This window comes from Ursus maritimus, unplaced genomic scaffold (assembly GCF_017311325.1).
Source record: "Ursus maritimus isolate PB19 unplaced genomic scaffold, ASM1731132v1 scaffold_31, whole genome shotgun sequence".
In the NCBI taxonomy this organism is placed as follows: Eukaryota; Metazoa; Chordata; class Mammalia; order Carnivora; family Ursidae; genus Ursus; species Ursus maritimus.
Window position 1 is genome coordinate 20,764,779 of NW_024425675.1, and position 25,062 is coordinate 20,789,840.

At 50.0% G+C, this 25,062-nt stretch overlaps 1 protein-coding gene and 2 long non-coding RNA genes across 3 annotated transcripts in view; 1 reads left to right on the top strand and 2 right to left on the bottom strand.

Annotated features, from left to right (window-relative positions):
• The window catches only part of FRMD4A (FERM domain containing 4A), a 746,022-nt gene extending 731,383 nt beyond the window's left edge, over positions 1-14,639 (top strand). Inside the window, 1 exon segment of the mRNA XM_040645388.1 lies at positions 13,532-14,639. Coding sequence (XP_040501322.1) covers positions 13,532-13,634 — 103 coding nt within the window. The 3' untranslated portion in view covers positions 13,635-14,639.
• On the bottom strand, positions 1,994-6,955 carry LOC103664181. The gene is made up of 2 exons (XR_568938.2): positions 6,609-6,955; positions 1,994-3,719 (listed from the first exon to the last, which is right to left on the bottom strand). It is a non-coding gene; the product is annotated as an uncharacterized LOC103664181 (long non-coding RNA).
• On the bottom strand, positions 7,041-21,624 carry LOC121106312. Its single transcript, XR_005838932.1, has 3 exons — positions 18,580-21,624; positions 11,033-11,151; positions 7,041-7,178 (listed from the first exon to the last, which is right to left on the bottom strand). It is a non-coding gene; the product is annotated as an uncharacterized LOC121106312 (long non-coding RNA).
• Between the last annotated feature and the right edge of the window lie 3,438 nt (positions 21,625-25,062).

Genomic DNA, 25,062 nt, shown 5'->3' on the forward strand with positions numbered 1-25,062 from the left:
CATGACCCTCCCTTGCCTGCCAGCCGCACGCCAGCTGCATCTTGTGTGGTCGGGCAGCTGCGGCAAGGCCTCGGGCCCGAGCTGCACGAGATGAACTCATACAGGAAAGCCCAATCTGCTGTCTAGATGGCACCTCTAGGGGCCGAACCCTTCCACCCAAATAAGGACTTCAGATTTCAGGCTCTGTCTGGATCCCCCACATTTTCTGGATCATGTCCAGTCTCCCCTGATCTGAATAGATGACTGACAGCAGGCCTGAAATGGGTAACCACCACCTCAACTGTCTACACGCTTGAGCTGGCCTTGAAACCTGGGTTTCACCACAGAGAGCTGGTGGGGACTCAGGACCAACGGGAAACCAACTGGAAACAGTTTTGGTCCTTGGAGTGAACCTTTTAACAGATTGATGTGAATGATCATTAACAGCCAGTAACTATTCTCTGTGATGTGGACAGAAAATGGGAGATGGGTAAAAAGTGCCAAAGCCTGCCTGCCTCACAGACCTAACGGGTCTCCTGACTCACTGCTGGGGGCTGAAAGTTCTGCATGCTGGGATTATCTGTCACTAACGCTGGGGTGTGTGGTTAGCTGATCTCTCCAACGTATTAATAAGCTACTAATCATGTCTGTGTCAGTTCCTCTCTTTAACATGACCTCTCTTCTCTTCCTCCTCTGCTTTCCTTTGTTCAGAGAAGCAACAGAAAACTCACCCATTATGGATGGGTCTGAGTCTCCAACTCACCAAAGCACTGATGAATAGAGGTACCGTAAGGGAATGTGTGGTTCTCCTAGCCCTCCCCCTTCGCTGCTCATGAGTTTGTGGTATCAGACGTGCTGCATGTATCCCCCCTGCCGAATCGTAATTTCCAGAAGGAAACTTCTGAGTGGCGTGGAAGCTGCTATTTTTATGTTTTATTTCTGGATATACACGTGGAGGTCTATTTATATGTACGTGTTCATAGCAGATGTTAGATGCTACTTCCCAGAAAAGACCTTTCCAGACTCTGTGTACATACTGGGTTAGTGACCATGGTTTAGCCCATGGGAAGAAGAGCATCCTGTAGTTGACATGACAAAGCACCTCAAGCAGACCGAGTTGACCTAGTCACTGAAGGTCACCCATGATTTCATCCAGCGTGCCTGAGGGACACATGTATACTGTGCCAAATGCCCTGCCTTCCAAAATGCGGTCCGTCATCATTACCTGGGGCCTTGTTGGAAAGCTAGACTCCTGGGCCTAATGAATTTGAATCTGCATTTTAACGAGATCCCAGGATGAATCAAATGCACATTCAGATTTGCAAAGCACTGGTCTAGTGGGCAGAAAACCAGGAACAACATCTGGTCTGGTTCTGCTTTCCAGAGACCAGAATCTAACTGGCAGACAAGACACTGAGATTTAAATAGCATTTCAAGGGTCAACTAAAAAAAGATAAGGATACCATTCAGAAGTGGATAAAAAGTTGTAAGCTTATTCAGCCAAAAAATAGAACCCTATGTTCCAGGAACCACACTTGAGACCAGAGTTGCAAGAGTTCACATCCAAATCCACAGCTTGAAAAATCTAACAGGAGCCCTACAAGGAGCGTAAGGAAGCGCAGGACGTACGTGTTTACTATTCTGAGACTTGAAAGCATTCCAAGGGGAGCGGGAGGCCTCTGGCTTCACGGAGATACCTCTTGAACCTGGCTTCCGCTGCTCGGGGTGGGTGGGGTTGGGGGCGGGGGGCAGTTAGGGACGAGGAGAGGGGCCATTCCACGGGCAAAAACTGCGCCACAGGCGGGGCTGTTTGGTAAAAAGCAAAGAGCCTTGCTTTGTTGTAGAAAGCGAGCCAGACTTCTCCCTAAAAAACAAGGTAGGACAAGATCCTGAACAAATTAGGAGACATGGAAGTTTTTATTGAAAGTCTCCTGAGTTGGCAGATGGGTATTAGGAAAACGGGGGCTTAAGCCTTTGAGAGGAAGATGGTGTGCAAACAAAAACATGAACCGAGGAAATCGGAAAGACTTTATTGGCTTTATTCAACGTCTCAGGAATTGGGCGGCATCTCACGCAGCACAGAAAGGAACTGTACGAGATGAGACGCCTACAGGCAGAAGGGGGCAGGAGTGCGGCTTTACGCTAACGCAACACATCAGGTGGTTACTGCAAGGGAACCTTAGGCCTGGCAGGCGTCTGTCAGGCACGTGACCTAACTCGGGCTGATCAGGTGATGCCTGACGGACTGGTTTAAGGCTCCATTTCTGGGCAAACTGATCCTAATTAAGTTGAGGTCTCAGTTCGGTGATGTGGGTCTTAGCATCAGTCACTCCATTTGGGGCCTGTTTTGTGTTTAATAATTCCCTCCTTTTGATCGGACTCTCAGCCTAACCGAGAGATGTGATCAAAATTTAAGGAATTAGGGTTACTCCCGGCTAATGCTCGGGAGTTCTCACAGGTTTTGCTGAATTTCTGCGTGGTATTCACAGGTCATGAGATCAGGTTCATTTTTTACGTTGGTCATTCTCTTTGTGCCTTTTCTGAAGTTCTGTTCTTAGGAAAATCCTTTGCTGCAAACATGTACTTAATTAAAGCTTTTGAGAACTTTTGAGAGAAAAGCGTGCACCAGCGGGACTACTGTCGTTATTAGAGAACACCCGATGTCTAACGTGTCCTTCGGAGCCATGGTCCCCAGGACCCAATCAGACTCAAGTATGTCCAAGAAAGACCCCATTGAAGGAGTCCCATTTTTAAGCCCGTTGGCGTGTGTCGTGGTCTTGCGTAGGTGGGTCTCTGCTTTCCCAGAAGCGTCTATCCGAGTGCAGCAAGTAGTGTTGGCCACAGCACCACCACGGCTCAAAGACCCTCAAGGGCTGTCCTGTCATCGGAACAACTTTGGCAGCGAGCCTAGGAATTTGTGAGGCAGCTCGTGTTCTAGCAGCCGATTCTGCAACATCTGCGAGAGTGAAGGAGAGGCCCCTAGGTGTGGCCTCGCTCGTACTTCCTCCTGTCCGGGAGGCGTAGGATCTGCCAAGGGAAACGATCTTTGATTCATGAATGCTTCCTGGTCCTTCCTATTGGAGTCTGTTGCTTGGGACTCAGAGGAGGCTGAGTTTGGTTTGTTTGGTTACCCTTGCCTGGTGTCGCTTTCTTTGGACAGAGCCTGGATGCACAGTTCCCTGGGACTGGGGTTCTTAACCAGGGACTGTGGCATGAGAGAGAGGGGTTGGGTTCGGCCCAAGGAAACAGCATTGGCAGTCAGGCAGAAGTTTGGGATGGGCGGAACTAGAGGAGCACGAGTGTCGTGGGAAATCCAGCAGTTTTTTGGAGGTTAGATTACCTCCCCCTTTGCAGCGGCCTGAGATGTGTGAACAGTGGTATTATCTTTGCGGGCCAGGAAAAAGGTGGACAAAAGAATCATAAAGACCTTCCTGGAGTAAGAATTAGGGGAAGGATGGTCAGAGAGGGAAGGGGGAATAGAAACTTTCTTATCCCGCATCTTGGGAGGAAGCTGTCAACCTTGATGTCTGCTACCTCTCTTCCTCGTCAAATTGATTTTGAGGTCTCCAGCTTTTGCACTGGACCAGACGTCAGGTGGAGCCTTCCTCAGTCATAAGATATGCACCCAGGGTTCAGCACCTTATAGTTTGGCAGTGGCGTCAGGGGTCAAGAGTTCTTGGTAGGGTTCCTTTCCATGAGTCTCAGTTTTGCAAAATCATCAGAGGAAAACAATCAAGTGGCTGTAAATGATAAAACACTTTAAAATGCTCAGATCGGATTAGAGTTCATTATAATGAAATTGACAAAGGAAATTTTGGTTACTTCTGTAATACACAACTTTGAAAGATAGTTAACTGGAATTATGAATCACATTATACCAGGGCATATCAGATTTCTAGAAACTTCATACAGTTTCAAGGCCATTTATACAAACAACATGATCTATACAAATAATCTAAAAGGGTTTTATCACTTATATGACAAAGCTTCCCATGTAATTTAACGTAGCAAGTAAACCTAATTAGTGTAACATCTTTTATAAAGGGAGAGATAAATCCTTTGAGATTTTCCAGGGACACTCTAGCCCTGGAATCTACCAGAATTGGGCAAGGTTTTCCATTAATTTCCGTTTTAGTTTCCTGTTGGCTGTTTAATGGAATAACCGGTCGCAGGTTATCAGAAAACACTTCAGAGTCCCGTGCACTATGAGAAGGGCTCCTGCGGAGGTCCCCCTTTGAGACCAGTAACGGGGCAGACTTTGCTGACGGGCGGGTAGTCTCTTTGGAGAGGAAAGGCACGTCAGAGGGTGAGAAGGTCATGAGTACTCAGAGGTAAAAGAGGATCAAGGGAAGTAGTAAGAGACACAGCATTGTTACAGTCTTTGGTTTTAGGTACCTCTTGTGTCTTTCATTTTTCATTATCCTTTTGCAATGACTCTCTTAACGAAGCTACTGTGGAATCATGAAACCTTTTGGATGCTTCTGCATGCCAGTGAAAATACGTAACCCATTCTGTTGCATTTGACAAACCTTGCTTTCAGGTTCAAGTAAATGAATGATCTCGTCTAAATAGAATGTTCCCAATAATGGCTAACAACCTCAATAAGGAGGTCAACTGAGGCAAGCTCAAATGACCAGAAACAGAGTTTATTTGGGAGTGGCAGAAGAATTGCAGCTTGAGGGCTCGGGGCAGGCTGGATTTGCAAAGAGTGCAGAGGGAAAAGTCTAGCCAGCGTCTAAACAAGTTCATTGGCTGGAGGACAGGAAGAGCCCCTTGGCCTGTTTGCCAGTCAGTCTTCTGTAAGTCAATCCTTTATGGAACAGTCTCTGAGTTCTTAAGTTCTGTCCTCCTGAGGGGACGTGTGTGAGATTCCTCCATTTCATATTCTCTGCTTTCATTATAGATTGAAATCCTTTCACATTCCCCACTCTTGCTCCAGATCTTTTGCAGAAAGCATCACAGATCAACCATGTTGTTTGGGCAGTGTTTTCCCTTTTCTTCCCTTTTTGATCAAAGATGTTGTTAGATGGAGCGCAAGTCCCTGGGAACGGAGGAAGACCGTCCTCAGGTATCTTGTGCCACAGAGGAGGGAACTGGAAAGTGGATTTCATCGGCCCCATTTGAACAAGCAGCAATGCCAAAAACCAAAGTATACATATTTGTAGGGGACAGGGAAGTTCAGAAAGGGCCTGAACAGAATTTGCTTTTGGGGGATTGGCCGGTGTCCTCTGCTGATTTCTGGGAAGAACTATAATTTGTGTAAGGGTAGGTTAATTTTCCTTTATGAGCCTGCACTGATTTTCTCTATTCTGTCCTTGACATAAGTGACTCCATTTTAGTTTGGTTCTACATTTCCCCTTTTTGATCAAGCCCCCATTGGGGGCGGCAATCATCCAATATATTGCTAAGTGTTTTTTGTAGGGACTTCACCTTTTGATGATCCACGTTGCTTCTTCATTGTTTCTTTCTGTTTCATCATACTTGTATCTTTTTTCTTTACCATGTCTTCCTTCAGGATGAGAACAGCTTTGGGAATGGTAGCAAGCAAAAGGCCACACGTGAGCAACTTATATTGGGTCAAAGTGGCTGGTCAAGGCAAGGAGACTTTGTCAAGGGTATAGGTGTGAGACATTTGCTTGCCCTAGGCTTTGAAATGCTATCAATCAGGTTTGTTACCTTCACAAAGGCTGGATAGGTAACTCAGTACTTTAAATCACAAAACAAAATGACAAATAGGATAGAAAGACCCAACTGTAGTATAGATTGAAACCGTAAGCCCAGTCTTCTTGGAAACCAGCTGAATAAATCAAAATTCCAAGATGAGGCAGACTGGACTTGTTGTAACCGAACCTCGACTTCCCCAGAAGTGTTAAGCCAAGTCTGCGTGTTGATCGACTCTGGCACAGACATCTTGTTCAGCCAAGAGAAAACTGAGGGCTAGCCTACTGTCAAGGACAATTTTAGGCAGAGAATCTAGGGAGTTTTGCTGGGCAGCGATGGCCTTAGCACTAGGCTCAGCAGTGGTTTGATGGGTTAAAGCAAAGTTTGGGGTCCTGCCCTCCGTGCACCCCATCCTAACCAGGGAAGTAGGGATCTGCTAAAGGAAGCAACTCCCGAATTATGAATGCTTCCTGGTCTCTAACCTGATAGTTAAATTCAGGGGAGCTGACCAATAAGGTGTCTCAGTTTGGCTGTGGACAGGTGGGGTACAGTGAGAGAACCAAAGAGGTTGCCTGCTTATATGCCAGTTTGGGCACTCAGAGGCCCCAGGAGAATGATCACCCTGGACAAAGACAAATCCTGTCAGGGCACAGACCACTCCTGCTAAAGCAGCACTGTTCATGGATTCGTTGGCATAAATTGTCACATTTGCTCGTTCAAGCCAGGGATCAGTTAGGTTTTTGGCACATTCAGGAAGTTAATCTCCGAGCCTGACATGCAGAGTTGTTCTAAATTCCTTGCACAAATTCTTTGTGATCGGGGGCAAATCTGATTTAGGTACTCCTAAGAACATGGTGACGCCAGCGTACTGTGGTGTGCACAGGAATCTGTGTCGAATTGGTCAAGAACAGGTGTCACCCGAGAAAGGTAACAAGGCGGCACTGGGAAGCCGGGCTGTGACAGTTTACCTGCATAAGCGGACACTGAAGAGAATTCGGATGTGGTTTACGAAGGAAAACTGGCTACAGGAAAGCCCAGGAGGTCTCCAAAATCATGGACAGATCAGAGTTTGTGAAGGCAGACCCAGCAGTCTGAGGGGCTGTCTCCCTTGGCAGTCGCCTGGGAGGTAAGGAGGGCAGGGTACAGTCTTTCCAAGTCAAGGAGCAAACAGGAGGGAAAAAAACCACTTAGGTGGAAGAGTCTGGTTCATTTTTGCCTGTCACGATTTTCACAGTAAAGGAGGGTCGTGATGGAGGCCTGGTCCGACATCTCGGGGAAGCCAGCTGCTGCTGGCGGCTGGAGAGCTTGCGTTTGTTCCCTTCAGGTCCCGGCACTCCTGGAAGTCTGGACGGAGGACTTCAGGCTTAGCTATGAAGGAACTGGGGAGCAGCACCAGAGCGGTCCTTTCACACCAGGGAAGAGGGAGTCCTTCAATTGAGGTCGCTTCCAGTACGGGGTATCCTTCAGGATGTGGCTCATGAAGGGAGTCAGAGGTCAGGTCATGTTCAGCATAAGCTTCTGGAACTTGTGAGAGGTTTCTGGAAATAGAGATGAAGTGGCAGTATTTTACTAGGTCTTGCTGGGCGATCTGGGGGTCAGAGTACTAGGAAGGAAGCAAATGCATGCATCTGCCAGTTACGTCTTGTAAGGAACAAGCTTTTCAAAAGGTAAGACTTTAGCTTCAAAAGGACCAATGACAGCATCTTGGGCCAGAGAAATCCCAGAGCTGCACAGAATTTTCCTAGTGGGGTTTTAATGATGACTTTAGTCCTTTCCACCCATCCTGGCGAGTGAGGGGGATAGGACAGTGCAGCCTCTGAGGCACAGGATGGACTGTGCGTGCCCTGGGAGCAGTGGACCAGGAACATGACCTCCAGGGTCCCCACGCAGAACCGTGGGGACACCCCAGGTCAGGATGGGGTTTTTAAGTCATTCTGTTGCTACAAAACTGGCAGGGGTTTGTTGACAAGGAAAGCTTCTACCCAGTGAGAAACCGAGACCATGACCAATACGTGGATCGTTTACTTGTTCTTAACAAGTATGTTCATGGTAACCATGAAAATTTCTCAAGTTCTCCTTGCTAACGAGTTTTGTAAGAGAACTTGAATTCTAATCACTAGTGAACGCGGGTAGAATAAAAGGTGTGGATCTACATTATATTTAATGCTGATAACTCTGAAGATATTCCCATTTTAATTCAACCTACAAACTTGAACTAGCTTTTATTTACTGAAGATTCATCCTAGATCACATGAACTTCAAAGATATGTGGCTTATTTTTCTCTATTCGTGACAGTTTTAGAATACTTCATTTAATAATAAGTGCTTTTTAAGCCCATTAGTTAAAACTTTTACAAATTAACTTTGGCAGTACCATCCAGAGGGAGGGAAATGTCACCCACCTACAGCATACATCCATAGACATACAGAGATCTTAACAGCTGTCATTTTAAATTTTGGCCATGAGAGCAGTATGAGAATGCACAACTGACTAGTAAGTCTACGAAAGAACACTTGGAAGCAAATTGTGTTTCTGAAAGTTGGAATAAATTCAGGTTACCTGCCGAAGCATCTGGGGAGAAGACATTTTTCATTCGCCTAAGTTCCAAATAGCCTTCCCCCTCTTTGGTAAGAATGACCTCCCTGAAGTCTGCACTTGCAGGAACCTGTCTTGTAGGCCACCCGTTTCAAGCAGAACATTCCCATCGTTCCTCGGAGAAGGGCTTTGGTTTCTTAAATCCAGATCAAGCCTTTTCAGACGAATTGGGAAGGTTTGGGGATTGACAGGTGGGATGTGACTTGCTAAGACAGGGACCCCCGTTTCTAATTCCTCAAGAAATTGGGTTGTGACCTGAGTGACATCACAGGCTGACCCGTCCATCCCGCTACATTTATTTTCCGTTTGTTGCTTGATATCAAGAAGATCTTCAGGTAGGAAGGAAATCAGAAATCAGAAGCTTCCTGTATTCCAGATTTACAGCTCACTCTCTGGCTTGTTCTAGTAAATCCTTCCAATAGTTGGCTTCAAAATGTTTTTCTTTCCTTCTGAGGACATGGTTTCATTTTGGTTTAGGGGAGAAAGCCCCCCAAGAAGTTGCTGTCAGGCTCTGATGACTGGATGCTTCCCATTTAGCCAACTTCTGACCACAGAGCTACTTAGAAATCCTTTCAGCTCTCGTCAGGTTTTGACAATTTTACAAACAATAGTCCTTGCTAGTACTGCACACACCACGGATACAAAAGAGAGGGTACAAAGAATACCACTCTCTTGAGCCAGAGCCACTCCCAAAGATGACCAAAAACAGAGGCTGAGACACTTCGCAAGGACTGGCAGTAAGCACAGGACCCCAGCCACACATGGGGTTCAACCCACACTTCTGCCTGGCGATATACTGGGGGCCCCAACGTGATGGCTGCCAAGCCAAGCTCTCAGGACACAGGAGAGCAACATCTGTCCCTGGGAGAGAAAGGTTCAGTAACCCGTGGGTCTGGAGTTGGAAAGGAAGGGACACAAAATGTGACCTTCCTCTTTCGAGTGGGCTACGGAGACTTGGGGGAGAGGACTCTGGTAAGAACTCTCGCCCTTCGCTGGCTTCTGCTAGTTTTTCCAGGATTCCCATCTGTGGGCTCCAGAGCAAGTGGGGTTTAAAGTACAGAGCGTAACTCATGCATTACCAGAATCTGACAAGGGTGTCCCAGGTTTAGTTTCCCTTGGCTATTTGAGGAAGAACTGGTAGCAGTTACAAGAGAATCCCTCGAGTCCTGTCAGCCCTTCGAGGGTCTCCTGCAGGTGGAAAGACTGTTCAGATGAAGGATTAATACCACGAGTACTTGGGCCTAAAGGAGGATAAAGGGGACTAGCAGGAGTGCCAGTGGTTAGACGGTCTTTTGTTTTAGGTACCGCTTCTGTCTTGAACTTTTCATTACCCTTTTGCAGTGCATCTCTCAGTAAAGGAGTTGCAGAATTTTGAAGCCAATTAAAACGGGTATCCCGTTCTGTTTGGGAACCCTTGCATTCACGTGCACTTCTTAAATGAATGAACTTGTCTAACTGGAACATTCCTCGTAACGACCACTGGGATTCCAGGTTGTCTTCAGCACTGCTGGTCTGTGTGCGGGAGAGACCTTAACTATTTTTAGCATAAAATCCCTCGAGCTTTGGGGGGTGGGGGCACCCAGAGAGCCTTGAGAAGACTGGGATCCCATTTTTGGAGTTTTCCCGCAAGGTTTGACGGTGTGCCTTTTATCGGGTATTTCCTTTTCCTGGGGGACAGCCTTTGCCCTGCTTGTCTGACCTGAGACCAGGTGTCCCTCACTGCACAGGATTTCCTCGTGGCTGACAGGTGACCTGGTGTGAAACCTGCCTGTCCGTAAGCACCTTACCCTTACACAGGAGTCTTGTGCTTTGCAGAAGGTGGTCTCCTAGAAAGGTGGCGAGTGTTCTAGCAGTACCCGTGGTCCCAGTTCACTGGCTTGAGAATGGGGAGAAATCCTCGGCAGGTGCTCCCGGCTCAGGAGAGAAGTCTCAGTCTTCTGTAGATCAGGCCCTTACGGGAAACCAGTCTCTCGGTGCTTAGGTTCTGTTCTTCCGAGGGTACGTGCCTGAGAGGCTCCAGGTCACATCCTCCAGTTCCACTCTGGACTGAAACCACTTCCCAGTGGCCACTGTAATTCTAGCTTGTTTTACTGAGACTGCCGTCTTTGCAGTTACCTCCGGCTTCCGTGAGCACCATTTCTAGACAGGAAGTAGCAGTTGCGCTGGGAGGTGGCACACTCAGTTCTTCTAGAACTTGATGCCAGTTCAGCTGAGTCTTTGGTCTCTCAGAGAGAAATGAATACGTAGGAGGGATGTGCCACCACGTGGGGGATCTCGGGGCCTTTCACAGTGTACCTCGCGGCACAGAAGTTTTCTTGAGGTCGATGGGTGACCTGGTGGCCATCTAACCCATTCTGTAACCAACGTACCCTAGCACAGGGGTCTTCGAGTTAGGGGGCAAGCACTCTAACAGCTTTTAAGTGCTTGACCTGCACCCACCAATTTTGCAGCTTTGGCTTCTGAGATTCTCCTTAACAACAGATTATTCCTTTACCTCACGTGCACATGAACAGACCCGCGGTAACCACAGAGAGCATACTGTGGACTGGCCAACAGGAGGCGGGAGGTGTGCAGGGCACCGGGAAATAACTGAGGGCTAGGGCCTGATGTTCCAGGTGCAGCCACCTGCCAGCACAAGCTGAGCCGCCAGGCCCTGGCCAGCCCTGCAGACTCAGCCAGGGCTGAGGACTCTAGGAGAGCCTCCCGTCAGTCTAGACAATGTGAACGCTGGACCAGGAAGCCAATTCGATGGGGAACTTAACGCAGAGAGCAGAGTCGGAACCGAGAGGAACTTACCCATGCCTTCAGAAAGGGTGACAGAGACCTCAGGGTTCACAGATATCGCTGCCTGTGTTTCTTCTTGTCCCTGGAGCTGTCAGAGGTCTCCTTGGGATCCCACCGCTACCACCAAACTACTAAAAAACAAAATTCAACTGAGTAAATTTTAAAGATCTTACTGGCTTTTATTCAATCAAGTTGCAACCCCAGTCCTTGAGGAACCAAAAACAAATGTCCCTGTCTTAGAAATTCCATCTTTATAGGAACAGTCACACAGCTCTGGAAGCAATTCAAAGCCCCCCCCCCCCCCCCCCATGGTTTTTTGTTTTGTTTTACCAATTCCAAAACCTCCCTCGCCTATTCACCTAAAAAGGCTTTGCAGGTATTTTAAAAGATTTGGATTTAAGAAAGAAAATCCTTCTTGGAGGAACATGCCTTCTTTCCTGTGTCTTTGAGTCCTAAAGGCTCTATCCGGTCTCCTCCAGGACCTAGCCTGTAGGCAGTTTCTTTGAAGTGCAAACTTCAGCAAGATCATTCTTACCAGAAAGGAAAAAAGAAGGGGAAAGTCTATTTGGAACTTAGGTGAATGAAAATCCTAAATGTCTTCTCCGTAGACGCTTTAGCCGTATTGACCAGGTAACCTGAACTTATTCCAACGTCCAGAAACAGTTTGGATCCAGCTGTTCTATAAATGAGTCCGGCACCACCGTGCCCCTCTCGTGGTTCAGGGCACACGTAGAGCCGGACCCGGCTCGTTCTCTTTCAGCCCTGCCTCTACGTCCTGCTCCCACATCTGCCTGGGGTGAAGGCTGCTTGGCCCTGCTTGGGCCTCTGCCCTTCTTTGAAGCAGTCCGTGACCGTGGAGGATTCTAACTGGCCCACCTGGGTCACTTGTCCCCCCGGGGGGAGGAGGGCGAGGGGGGGGCACCATCAAGGAATTAGGGACTGTCCCCCAAAATACTGCATATGTCCCCTGTGGATTCAACCACCTTCGGCCGGGAAAACTTTCTCAGTCCCTCAGGCACATGGCAAAAGGCAGGTCTGTCAGGGTGGGTACATGGGAGTTAGCCCTCCACCGCTTCCATACTGTAATAGGTCCCATGGTCAGCATCAGAAGGAAGGGCCTATGTGTCACCTGTATGTCACTGTGCTTCTGAAAGCATTCATCCCACTAGATCAGGAGGTCCAGGCCCAGGACCCTCAGTAAAGGCCACAGAATGCCACTGATGCCTCGGGTTTTCCAACTCCCGTGGGTTTTTTAAAAGCCAGATGAGAAACGTTTACAAAATCCGCAATGCCTTCATCCCTTCGTTCCTAGGGAGGTCAGCCAGTCAGAAAGGTGGGCACGACCGCGGCTTCTCGCATACAAACTGGCCCACAGGGCGGGGAGGAAGGTGCTCGTTCACCTCGCTGTTCTCTGCACCCCACGGGACTAGGATCGCTTTCCTTCACCCGTCCCACCCTAGCGCCAGGTGGGGGAGAGCAGCAGCAGGGGAGAGACAGGTCTCTTCTGACATGTACGCAGAACCCTTATGATGTTCCCAAAAACCTCTCTCTACCCCGAAACGGCCTATGCTCTGGGGCATTAAAGACACACAGACCAATGTCAGTCACAGGACGTGTCCCTTCAATACCTGGAGGCTGAAGGCCCCCAGTTTCGTCCCTGCAGGAATCAGTACACATCGACACTCGGACGGCACTAGGAACAGAGGCAACAGCACCCAAGGGGCTCCAGGCCCAACACGCGGTTGGTGAGCAGAGCCCAGAGTTGAGCCAGCCAGCAGCAGGGCTGTGGCCGGCGGGGCAGGGGAGAGGAGGGCGGGCCTTCCTCTCCTCAGGCCCCAGGGGGCTGCTCCCGCCCCGTGGCCCCCGTCCGCACACCCACCCGGCAGATGCCACCCCCGTTCCCGTGTTCGCAGAGGTGCAGGCCGACCTTTACTTTTGCCCTCAAGGAGCCAGCCCGGGAGGGAGGGGCTCTTGCCCGAGTACCGAACACCGGCTCCGGCGTCCTGTAATGACCCGGACTCCCCAGCCTCCCGGTGAGGCACACCTCGGGGACTTGAACAGCGTTTTGTTTCCACCCCTGTTTCCTGTGGGTGCTCCATTACAACTTTTATAATCCGAAAACCATGCATGTTGCTTAAATAGCACGGATTCAAAAATGTTTTAAACTCTTTTCAAAATACCATCTGTTTCACTTGACATTTTGAACGTGCTTCTAGGACAGAATAAAAACGTAGGGAAGACTGGTGGTACCTGAGGAATCCTGTGCGGTCCCGAGCTCTGGAAGCTTCCGAGGCGCTAGCACAGTCAGCCCGCGTCGAGGGTAGGGCCCGCTCAGGAAGCCGGCTCCGCGTCCCCGGTGACCGCACTGGCCGAGCCTAAGAGCCCCGCTCCACCGTCCCCCTCGGGGCGCTCTGGCCCGGATGTGGATTTCGTTTCCTGGCCGTGGGCCCCTCCCCCGCTCGGCCTGCCCGCTCCTCCGCTAACCCGCCGCTCTCCTTGCGTTCCCCGCAGGAGCCACACTGACAGCTGTTTCCTGGATTCCTCCCTCTATCCAGAACTAGCCGACGTGCAGTGGTACGGGCAGGAGAAAGCCAAGCCCGGGACCCTCGTGTGAGCCAGCCGGCCTCACTCTGACCGCCTCAACGCCATTCAGAGATCACCTCACTGCCTCTCATTTGCCTTACCCAGACGCACTGTCACCCTGCACCAGCTTCGGCCCTCAGCACTTTTTTCCTCCCGTCTCCGCATCCCCTTCACCCTCAAAAACCTGACTGAGGAGACATTCTGGAAGGTTCCGGTCCCACTGTGTGTCCCCTGGCGCTCTCGCCCGCAGAGCGCCAGGCACCAATCCTCAACGGCACCTTGGTGGCTCCCCCCTGCCGTGACAGCCCCCAGGCCGGGAACCACCAGGGAAGGTAGTGGACATCCAATTCCTGTGGACAAGTGGCATGAGAACAGGAAAGGGGACTCACGTACAGGGTGATCCAGAAGGACTGTGACGCTGCGGTCAGCCTGCCACCCGCAGGCCCACCAAGCGCTTGGTGACGAGGACGCCTCTGCTCGGCGAATACTCAGCCGAGGCTGGAAAACATCCCCTGGGGGAGTGGCTGTTGGGGGAGGGGAAGGAGAACGGAAAAGGAAGCTTCACGTGTCAGAGACGCACCCGAGGATCACAATCAGTTCTATGCTGCCAAAGATTAAAAAATTTAAAAATAAATAAGAGGGGCCAAGAGGAAGACAGTCTTTCTGCAATGAAATCTTTTAAATTCTCAACTGCTACTACTCATCACAAGTGAAAAGTCAACCATTTGTAAATTGTTTCCCCTCTTTATCCCTCGCCCTTAACGTCCCACCTTCTCTCAGGCCAGAGCCTGGAAAACTAACCCATATGATGGTCAAGTGGAGGGAGCCAGAGCGGCGCCGCTGCCTCGGGTCCCGGGGGCGCGGACACGGAGGACAGGCCTGCGGGCAGGGAGCAGGGTGCGCCATCAGCCCGGGCTGCACGGGGTCGGGTCCAAGCCACCGCACTGAGCTGCGGTCCTGGTGGGATGTGTAGGAAACGGAAGGTGGGGATTGCCAAAAGCGCTTCTCTCTTATTAAAACAAGCAGTAAAAGCGTGTCCTATTGTTTTGCACAAGGTGTTTGATTTTATTTTTTATGGGAAACCAAGGGAAAAAGCACATCACGATCCATTCGAGTGTTTAACTGTCGTGGTTCATTTTATACTTGTTAGCACTTGTGTGACAAAGAACTCAGACCCGGCTTCTCTCGGCACCCGGTTACCAATGTGCCACTTATTCCAAGAACCCAACTATGCCCTTAGGTAGGAAGAGTTTACTCCCGTGTCTACTAGCGAGCAGGCGGAGCGGGGCTGAAGAGCGCGCCTGCGCCCAGCGGGCCCGGATGCCTCGGGCATCGGCAGCTGCCTTGACGTACGTACCACATTTGTCCGCAGAAACCCAGAGGGGAAGAAAGAGCTGCACGTTTACATGTGTTCTGAGCTATGCTTAAGACACAACTGGAAAGCCATCTATCTTCAAAGGCCTCAAAAATACTTTTATAATCCTAACAAGCGCACACTCTTATTAGTTGGGTTATTCAAAATGGCACAAACACGGTCTCCACGGAGGTGGTACGCTGTGCTTACTGGCGCAAGTGGGGGGCGGGGGGGAGGGGACAGTTTTTCTCACTTGTAACAACTTCCTATTGCAAAGGCATCTGACAGCCAGGGACAGGAGCTGGGGTGGGGTAGTTTTGTGGGAAAAGAGAACCGCAGTTAGCTTTAGCGTAAAAAGAAAAATCTTCGTTTTCTTTATGTATAATCCCAGAAGAATGAGACTACCAGACCAGGAGGGAAGACGGCCCGTAAAGTAAGTTTAACGAAGCTCCCTCTATTGCTGCTTGGAAAGCGCTGTGGGCTCACAGCACGCTGGGACCACTCCGGACAAGTCAGGGCCTGGTGTCCCCCCCAGTCCTGAGGGCGCTGGACTGGTGACACAGCTCGGGGAAGGGACGAATATTCACAGAACACTTGGGTAAACCCTGCGGGATAAACAAAACTGGTTCTAGTGTTATTAACGGATTCGGGGGACGGAGGGGGGGGTATTTTTGTTGCTCGCATTTTGACGATCAGAGCTATGGCCAACAGGTTTTTTCCTTCCCCATTCAGAACATTATACACTGGGCCATTTTTCTTTCACCCCAAAGACACACGGCTAATCAGACTGAACTGTGTGCAACAGGAAAGTACAGAGAAACAGAGGTCACGAGGTCACGTGGCTGCAGGTTACACAGCACGTTCCGTAGTTTCAAAAACGGTCTGCAGTCCCTCGGATCGCGCTTTTAGCCCAGCTGGGTGACAAGGAATGACAGACGAAAATGCTTTCTCAACACTTGGGTTTTGAATTCAGGAGGCAGAAAGGAACGGAGAGGGAGGGGAATTACAGTTCAAACGCCACGACGGTCTGGTAGTAAAGACACAGATGAAGTAAAGCAGGTCTTACTGTTGAGCTGCGTTCAGTTACTACAAAATGTACGCAGTGTTAGTCCTTTGACAGCGACAGGATTAATGACCAGTGTGGTGGGACAGGCGTTACTGTAAACAAGCACTTGCAAGCTCTTCGCAGATCCGTATTTCTTTAAAACAAAAGAAGGTGGAGTACGAAGCCCCTCCTGGATTCTCCAGATACGTGTAAGAAGTTGCCTGTTTAGCCTGAAGACTGGTGGGAACACTTCATCAGACTTGGTTGGGAGACAGGTGGATTTTTTTATTTTATTATATGCAGGTGAGTGTTGAAACTGTTAAAATCCCAATTTGATTTCATTCAGTGTTAGTTCTAAATAGAGCAGACCCCCTCCAGGTGCTATCAGATGACCAGTTACTGCTTAGTTAACTAGGTGTGGAGTTTTGCATATCCATTCATGTCAGTCGTCTATTACACGTTGTGTAAAATGGACTCTAGTTTAATAATGGGGAGAAAGGATTATTAGGCTGCTCCTGAAAACTGACTGTAGAGCATGGAAAATGATTTTACTGGATTCTGTTCAACTGTAATCAATGAAAAGGATTATGTTGTAGACAAAGTTGCAGAATTAAAAAGAAATCTGCTTTTAATTTATTCTTTTTGTATTAAGAATTTGTATAGTACCTTTCTTTACATTTTGCAAAACAGTGTTGTCAACACTTATTAAAGCATTTTCAAAATGAAAAGATCTCAGCTGCCTCTTGGATATTTTGTTTCTAAGTGACACATGCTCTGGAAATCTAATTCAGGGGCCTGCAGCCTCGCTGGACCCCTTTTTAAAGTCCATAGAAAGCTGATCTCCTTACTGGCTTGCTAGGTACAGATAAGCTTAGTTTGTGAGGTCAAGGCTAATCCTCCCTTACTCTAACTGCCTTGTAAAGTATACAAAGATAATACATTCTCAATTCTGTACTCCTGCCACAAAAAGGGATCTGAGGTTAGAGGTCTTTGTCGGGACACTGCTACAAGGAGTTACCCGTTGGCAGTTCATGCCAGGCGTGGTTCATGGAGGGAAGAGACCCTGAGGGAATATGGGCTTCGGAGGCCGGAGGCCATCGGTGGGCTCTCCGCCCCCACGCGGTGCCCGGGTCCGTGCAGGAGGCCAACGGCCCATCAGGGAGACAGGATGCTCAGACCTTCACCAGCACTGCCGCTCACCCTGTGCTCACACGACACCTCAAACCCTGTCACCCACCACCTGAGTCATATCGCCAACATAGCAGCCTGCGGGGCCCGCGGGCACCAAAAGCCCCTCACGTAACGACAAGACGGTGACTGGCTTACTTTCATAGAGACTGCGCTACAGTTGCGTCCCGGCCCCCTCGCCCGACAGGCATCCCTCCCCTACAGGAGCCCCGAAGTCTGGAAGCCAAGAACACCCCCGGACGGAAAGGCCTTGCTGAAGCACTTGCCACTAGGGCGCTAAGCCCCCGCAAAAGTGAGAACGATCCCCGGAGAACACGAAGCGTGTCGGAAGCGAGCTCGTTAGGACATTTCCGCTTCCAGGCCTTTCCTTGGGAAAGCAACCAGCCGCTCCGAGGCTTGTGTCACACAAACAAACAGATCTTTCGTGAGTCTTTTCTGTGTGAACATGTCACAGCTCAGGAGACGAACCCAGTATCTCTTCATTAAGCCCTGACGACCCCATGAAGGCACCTGGTACACAGAAGACCCTTCTCTCCCACTTCTCCCCACCTTTTACACCACACACACACACACACACACACACACACACACACCCACCACCCCCGCCCCGGCCCCGTACACAGCGCTAACAAGTACTACACAGCTATCATTTTGGTTATTAGCGAGAACACAAACACCCAAAAATCCCAGGAGAAAGCATTAAAAACAGCCCAGGCCGTTTACTTCTTTCTCCCAGAACAGCAGTTCGAAAAAGCTCCTCCCTAAGATCGTCTGGAAAGGGAGCGTCGGAGAAGCACTGGGGAGGCTGGCAAGCACTCAGGGCCGCGTGTCTGGGGAGGAGTCTGGTCTTCAGAAGCTTCCACTCCCACAGATTACACACGGACACACAACCACAACGTAAGGGCAAACAAAGTCGCCAACATTAAACAGAAGGAAAAGATTCAAAGGAGTCCAAAGGGGAAGAAATCAAGTGTCTAAACGGGATCTCGCTGCTAACTAAGCTCGTCCAAGGAGTCGCGGCTGCGAGGAGGGCAGGAACCCACTCCACCCTCTGCCTGGCACAAAGGCGCCCCGTGCCCCGCCCCCCGCCCAACCACCGTCCCCTGGGACAGGAGCTGAAAGGCCCGCAGTGCAGGAATGGAAACAGCGAGCACACTGACAGAGCCCATACATTTACAATTGCACCAAGATTTTTTTATCAGAAACCCATTTTTCTGTCCATAAACTGCTATCCCTACACACGAGTAGGTTCCTTGTGTTTTTTATTCATTCATCCGTTTTCTGTCAAACGCACTCCAGGCACGCTTTCGTTCCCCCACTCTCCCAAAACCACTGCTGTCGGGGCCGCAGACAATGGTTAATTCTCTGTTCTCAGCTCACGTGACTTACCAGTAACACAACACAGTGGATCCCCTTGGTCCACAGGAAGGCCAGGATGCGACGTCCTCCAGGGTTTCCTGCTCGCAACGCTCGGGGCTCCTCTTTCCGGCCTCCTTGGTGGGTCTCCTCTCCCTGGCGCCCCAGCATCGGCGTGTCCCAGATGTTCTCAGGCTCCTCCCCCTGGTCGTCCACCACGCTTCCAGTAGCGCTCCCCTGGCCTTGTGGTTTTACACGTCACCTGGGGGCTGACATCCCAAACTTGTCCGTCCTCCTGCCCAGCAACACCCCCACTGGGAGGTCGGACACACTGCCGTGGCCAGAGCGGAGGTTCCGAGCCTCCCCTCCGAATCTGCTCCCTCACCACCTTCCCCAGCTCAGCTGCAGGCAACTCCAGCCGTCCAGGGTCAGGCCAAAAATCCTGGGATCCCCCGACCATCTTGCTTCCACCACTGGATGATCACCCATCGTTCTCTTTCTGTCTGCAGCGAGCCAAGGAGATGCGGCATCCAGGCCCTGAAGAGACTTCGATGAGATCCGGAGCGCAGGCAGGAAGAAAATAAGTCGATTACAGAACACATTATAAGGTGCTAAGAAAGCAGGGTCAGGCAAGGGAAGATGCTGCTTAGGACATGTGGGAAAACAGCTTTTCCTCCAAGTAAAGTAAGGAAAGTTGCTGGGGAGTGTGGGGGGAGTGCGGGACAGAGGGAGCACTGAAGGTCCCTCCGCAGCCAGCCTGGCACAAGCAGAGACGGGAGGGCCGCAGCTAAGCGAGATGGGAAAGAGAAGGGATGGGTCAGCAGAGAGCAGTCCGCTGAGAACAGCCCCCAGAGGAGAGAAGATGGAGAATGTCCCCAGGTATCACGTAGGGCCCAGGTGACACCAGGCACTGGGTGGCCGTCAACCCCCTCCGGCAGCTCTGGAGGACACTGATGGGTTGACGCAGCTTGGTTTCTGTAGTGCCGTGTGGCAGGACAGAAGGGTAAGACAACAGAAGCTCCTGGGGAGAGTGACAGATGATGACAAGGGGATCCACAGGGAAAAGCAAAACCAAGAAGGTCCTAAGGAAGGAGAAGCCACCGCAAGAATGGACAGGATGTCTTGAGGAGACCGTGGAAGAGCACAGCGGGGAGCAAGGAGTATGCAGCAAGGACAGGACCTTGGGACCAGACAGCAGGGAAAATGCGGGTTTCCCCATGCCCTCAGTCAGCCCCCGGGGTGAATCCTATCATCTAGGAAGAAAGTCTCGATGTTAGGACACCCGGCCCCCCTCCCTTTGTGCAGGCGCTGCCCATCTGGCTGCCTTTTGGATCCAGAGTCCAAGACCACGCCCGTGATCTTAATGAGAGGATTTCCTATGAAGGGCTGGACTGTCACCCAGATGGTGAGGAGGGGACAGCAAAACGGGACACTAGATCTCACAGAGGACCACAGGGAAGCAGCCACCGCTCGGGGCAGGGAAACAAAGCCGAGGGAATGTGAAAACCTAGAAGCGGGAGGAGGTGCCCCGTGGAGCTGAAGTCACCCTCCGGGGTGCTGCTCAGCCGGGCAGCTGGCTGCCGAGCGCCCCAGGAAGTTGGCGGGACCCGCAGAGCTGGGCTCCAGGCCCCAGGAGAGGTGGCAGCGGCCGGCGGTGCCGGGATCTCTGAGGGGCAGGATGAAGCCGCTTCTCCGAGTGTGGAAAACTGCCCACGGGCAGCAGCTCGTCCTTCAGGAGCGGACCGTCCTGCCGGGCCGGAGCGCCGCAGCTGCGCCATCTCTGGGGGGGACGGAAAGCCGAGGGAGCACACGCCCCTCCCCCTCCTCCAGCGCCCCGTCTCTCGAGCACCGCGGTCAGCGGAACCCAACAAGAGCCACCAAAGCAGAAGCGTGGTTCGCCGTCTCGTGTCACAGCCGCTGGGGGAGGTGTGGTGGGAGCGGGGAGAGAACAGCCGGGCCACCCGCGCCCAGTGGCCAGCAGTGTGGCCCTCACGGCCCCGAGCTGTCCCCGTCGGCCCCCCAGCAGGCCCACGGCGCCTCGTCAGGGCACGGACCCCACGGCTCTAACATCAGAGAGACTTGGAAAAGCTACCGCCACATTAAGAGCAAGCCGATCTTCAATCTTGAGATTAAAAAATGTTATAAAGGACAAAAAGACACAAGGGTCGTTTTGGCCCATAGGAATGTAAAGTGAGTCACGGTCTCAGAAGGAAGAGCAAGTCAAAGCCTATTTTCCCCAAAATAACAAAGTCACAACGTCTACTTTCTCAAGTATGTTTCACATCCATAACCAGTATTTAGGACTTGGTCCTCTCAAAGTCATGTCTTATTCTAATGAAGATCTGGGGAGAACCCCAGAGAGGGCCAAGAGCTAGATGCTTCCATCTAATAAGCTGGGTGACAGAATCTTCACAACTGGCCACAAGCACTCCTCTGGGTGTCGAACACCCGGATGTATTTGAACTGCCTTTCACATCAGCCCGATTAGGGCTTTTCTGCAGCTGAAGTGACCTGGTGTCAGCATGCACCGGACGCACTTTACATGTATCTACACCTAACGGGATGTGGCCACGTCCGATCTCCGTCCGGCTGAGGCAGCTGCGCCGTGGAGCACCGCCACACACCTGCCCCAAGTCGCAAGGACGCCGAAAGCCAAGAAACCTGAGGAACGTACACTCTGCTTCGGGACTGAATCCAGCGGCATATGAGGGAACACACAGTCCTGGAAATGACCCCATACTAGTCTCATAAAACAGGAGGCCCCGAAGGCGGCAGCTGTGATGGTTACTTTTGTGTCAACATGACTGGGACACGGGTGTCAGAGGTCTGGTTAAACATTATTCTGGATGAGATGAGCATCTGAATCAGTGGACTGAGGAAAGCAGATGGCTCTTCCCAGTGTGGGTGGGCCCTGTCCAATCAGTTGTGGGTAAGGGAGACTACCGCACATGCGCTCTCTCTCTCTCTGCCTGATTGCTGAACTAGGGTATTGGTCTCCCCCTTCCCTCAGAGTAAGACTTATACCACTGGCTTTCCTGGGTCTCAAGCATTTGATTCCAACTGGAATTTCTACCATCATCTCTCCTGGGTCTCTAGCTTACAGACAGCAAATCATGGGGCTTCTCAGCCTCCACAATCACAGGAGCCAATTCCTTATGACACATATACATTTATGTAGTTACATGTAGTTTCTAAATTTTAATATATTTAAAAATTTACATCATTTATATTCTAGAGATATAGATACATACATACATCTCCAGTTGGTCTCCCTCTGGAGAACCGTAAGAAGGCAGCTCAGGGTTTACACAGTGGCTCCCTGATACCACCCAAGAACCAGTTCTGGCATCTTGAGCACGGATCTCTCCCTTTCATGACTGCAGGACGGGAGCGAAGCATCTGACGTTCCGAGCCACCTTCCAGAAAAGAACAGAGAAAGGGCAAAAGATATCTGCCAGCTAAGTCTATTTCTTTCTCTTAGAAAAGAAATAGCGTTTGGGATAGTCACCCAATAGACTTCTCTCCACAGATTTTTGGCAGAACATGTGACATAACCAACCCTAACTTCAAGGGGTCCGAGGAGAGTTAGCAGTTTGTGCACATTGCAGCTCTGAACAAATTGAAGCTTCTGTTAGCAAAGAGGAGAATGAGAACAGGGTAAGCCACTAGCAGTGTCTACACCACACATACACGGCAGACAAGCTTGCACAACGAAGGAAGAGAAAAATCACCAAGTCTTAATTAAAATAACAATCTAATAAAACTAAAGTATAGCAAAAATTTTAAAGACTCACATGCTTTCCACTCTCTCAAATCCTATTCCCTTAAGGCACACCAATGTGACATCATTAATCAAGAGAAAGTTCCTGTAAGACTAACACGATTTGATCTTTGTACAACCCAGCACAGGTAGCAAAGATTATGTCAATATCTGAGCTAGTTACAAGGTTATTTCCCCTTTGCATAGACAGGAACCTCACAGAGAGGCAAGCCACAGAGTGGGAGAAGTATTTTAACACACATGTCCAACAAAGGACTCCTCACCAGAACAAACTATGATCAGTTAAGAAAAAGGCATTAATTGCCTAATTAAACAGAAGACACGGGCAAAAATAAAGTCCTGAATGGGAACTTCACAAAAGAGAATATCCAAATGGCCAGCAAGCACGTAAAGAAGGTGCCCACCTTTATGTGTCAGCAGGGAAATGCAAATTAAGGCCACCGCATATGCCATTTTAACCCACCAGAAGGGCTAAAATGAAAATGACAGAGAGTATGTCATGTGTGGCCGGAGTGCAGAGTACCTCAAACTCTCAAATCCTGCCTGGGGGATTGTCCACTATATAAGCCCTTTGGAAATTTCCTTGACAGTATCTAATATAGCTGAGTATGTACGTACCCTATGCCCCGGACATTTCACACCGCAGTGTGTACCTTACAGAGATTCACATTCCCCAAAGAATGTATATACAAGCTTCATACAAAAATTGGAACCAACTCAAAAGTCTATCAACAGTAAAACAGATAAACTGTGGGCTGTGGCAGTGAGAATGAACGAGCCACAACTACACGTGATGAGGAAGAGGATCAGAAACCAAAAGAAATCAAACATAAAACAAGTCAAGCACACTGAGTCCATTTACATATGAGCAGATTAAAACTCAGGCAAAACTGACCTATTCGTGACTGCTAATGGGTACGGGGTTTCTTCTGGGGGTGAAGAAAGGTTCTGAACTCAGATTGTGGTGATGGCGGCACCCAGCTCTGGTTACCCTAAATCTCCTGTACACTTCGGACGGGTGAGCTGTAGGATGTGTGCATTACGTAGCAGTAATGACGTTAGACATGAGGACCACGGCAGGGACCAGAAGGGGGCATGAGATTTCCGGGGCATTAATAATATTGTCTTTCCTGACTTGGATGCTAGAGACTTTGGGAGATACTCACTTTGAAAAATATATCAGGAGATGGTACTCTTCTGATTTGTACATTTTTCTGTGTTACACAACTGCTTAAAATTTACATTAAGGGGCACCTGGGTGACTCAGTCCTTAAGCACCTGCCTTCGGCTCAGGACGTGATCCTGGAGTCCTGGGATCGAGCCCCACATCAGGCTCTTCCGCTGGGAGCCTGCTTCTCCCTCTCCCACTCCCCCTGCTTGTGTTCCCTCTCTCGCTGGCTCTCTCTCTAATAAATACATAAAATCTTTTTAAAAAAATAAACTTTACGTTAAAAGGAATGTCATCCAGGCCTACCTGAGCCTTGGGAAGTAATCTCTGAAGGCCTGAGCCAACCCTCAGTAGATATCTGATGCATGATACTGGTCTCTACGCATCTTCTTCTGCCTCAACCCTATTTATTTTATACCTCGTCTCCTCTCGCTTTATACAATTCCAGCCAGCATAAGGTGGCCACCTAACCGTGCCACCAGCTCTATGCTGTGTGCTGTGGTTATTCTCCCCTTGGTCCTGGACAGTCTCTTCATCTGAAATTAAGAATTACTGCTTCACAAGTCTTTAGCACTGGAAAGACTTTATCATCTGCTAAACTTCACACTAACCTTGAATGCTGTGTTATCCCCGTAGCTCTGTATTTAAAGAACTTCCTAAAAATAGAGTCCTTCTGCCCAATTCATCTACCAGGTGATTCCCATCCTTAACTCTACTCATAATTGGTGTCTTAATCAGTGGTTTTCGAACTGCCGGTCACAGTGCATTCACACGGTGTGAGCCAGCCTGGAGTCACAGCCAGCATATTTTTAAGAGAAATACAAGAGAAGAGTATGTGAGCACTTTTGTTTCAGTTCCACACGCGTTTATGTACGCGCACACTTGTTACTATTTACTTTGAGCTGTGGGCGGGAAGTTTCAAAAGCTACGGCTTTAACTCTACCGGTCAGGGGAGGGCAGAGCCTCTGAGCCAGGCTCGGACTACAACACTGAGGGTCCCGATCACTCCTGGGCCTTAAAGGAAGAGCAGCTGGACAGGAAAGGCAATTCGGTTTTGGCGAGCTGGCAGACGGAGTTCAGAAAGGCCCGGAGAGCAGACTGGGCAAACGACTCTTGCCCGTTGTGGGAGGAAGCCCAGTGAACACTTCTGAGGTCACCGATCCTACTCGAAAGGGAGCTCGAAACTTCTTAGCTGCTCTCCATGGGGAAAGGATGTGTCCAGCTTGAACGCCGTGAGGGGGGCTGACAGTATTTTCAAAGCGGCTGCTTAAAGGCGGGAGGCGCGAGGGCTATTAGCTCTAGCAAGTTGTACCAAGGACCCCGGAGTTTACAGTGGGGAGAACTGAGTAAGCGATCAAAGCTTTCGTAATAAGCTGTTTTGGTAAATGTACAAAACCTTTTTTTAAACGAGCACGGCTCCCAAATCTGAATGGGGTCAGCTCACCACAGTGGCCGCCGCCAGCCACACCGCCTCCCGAGTTACTCTACACCCCAGAACTTCGTTTGAAATTTCAAAAGATTTTCAGGATACTGTTAACCATTAAAGTACTAGTGTGTGGTTAGAATT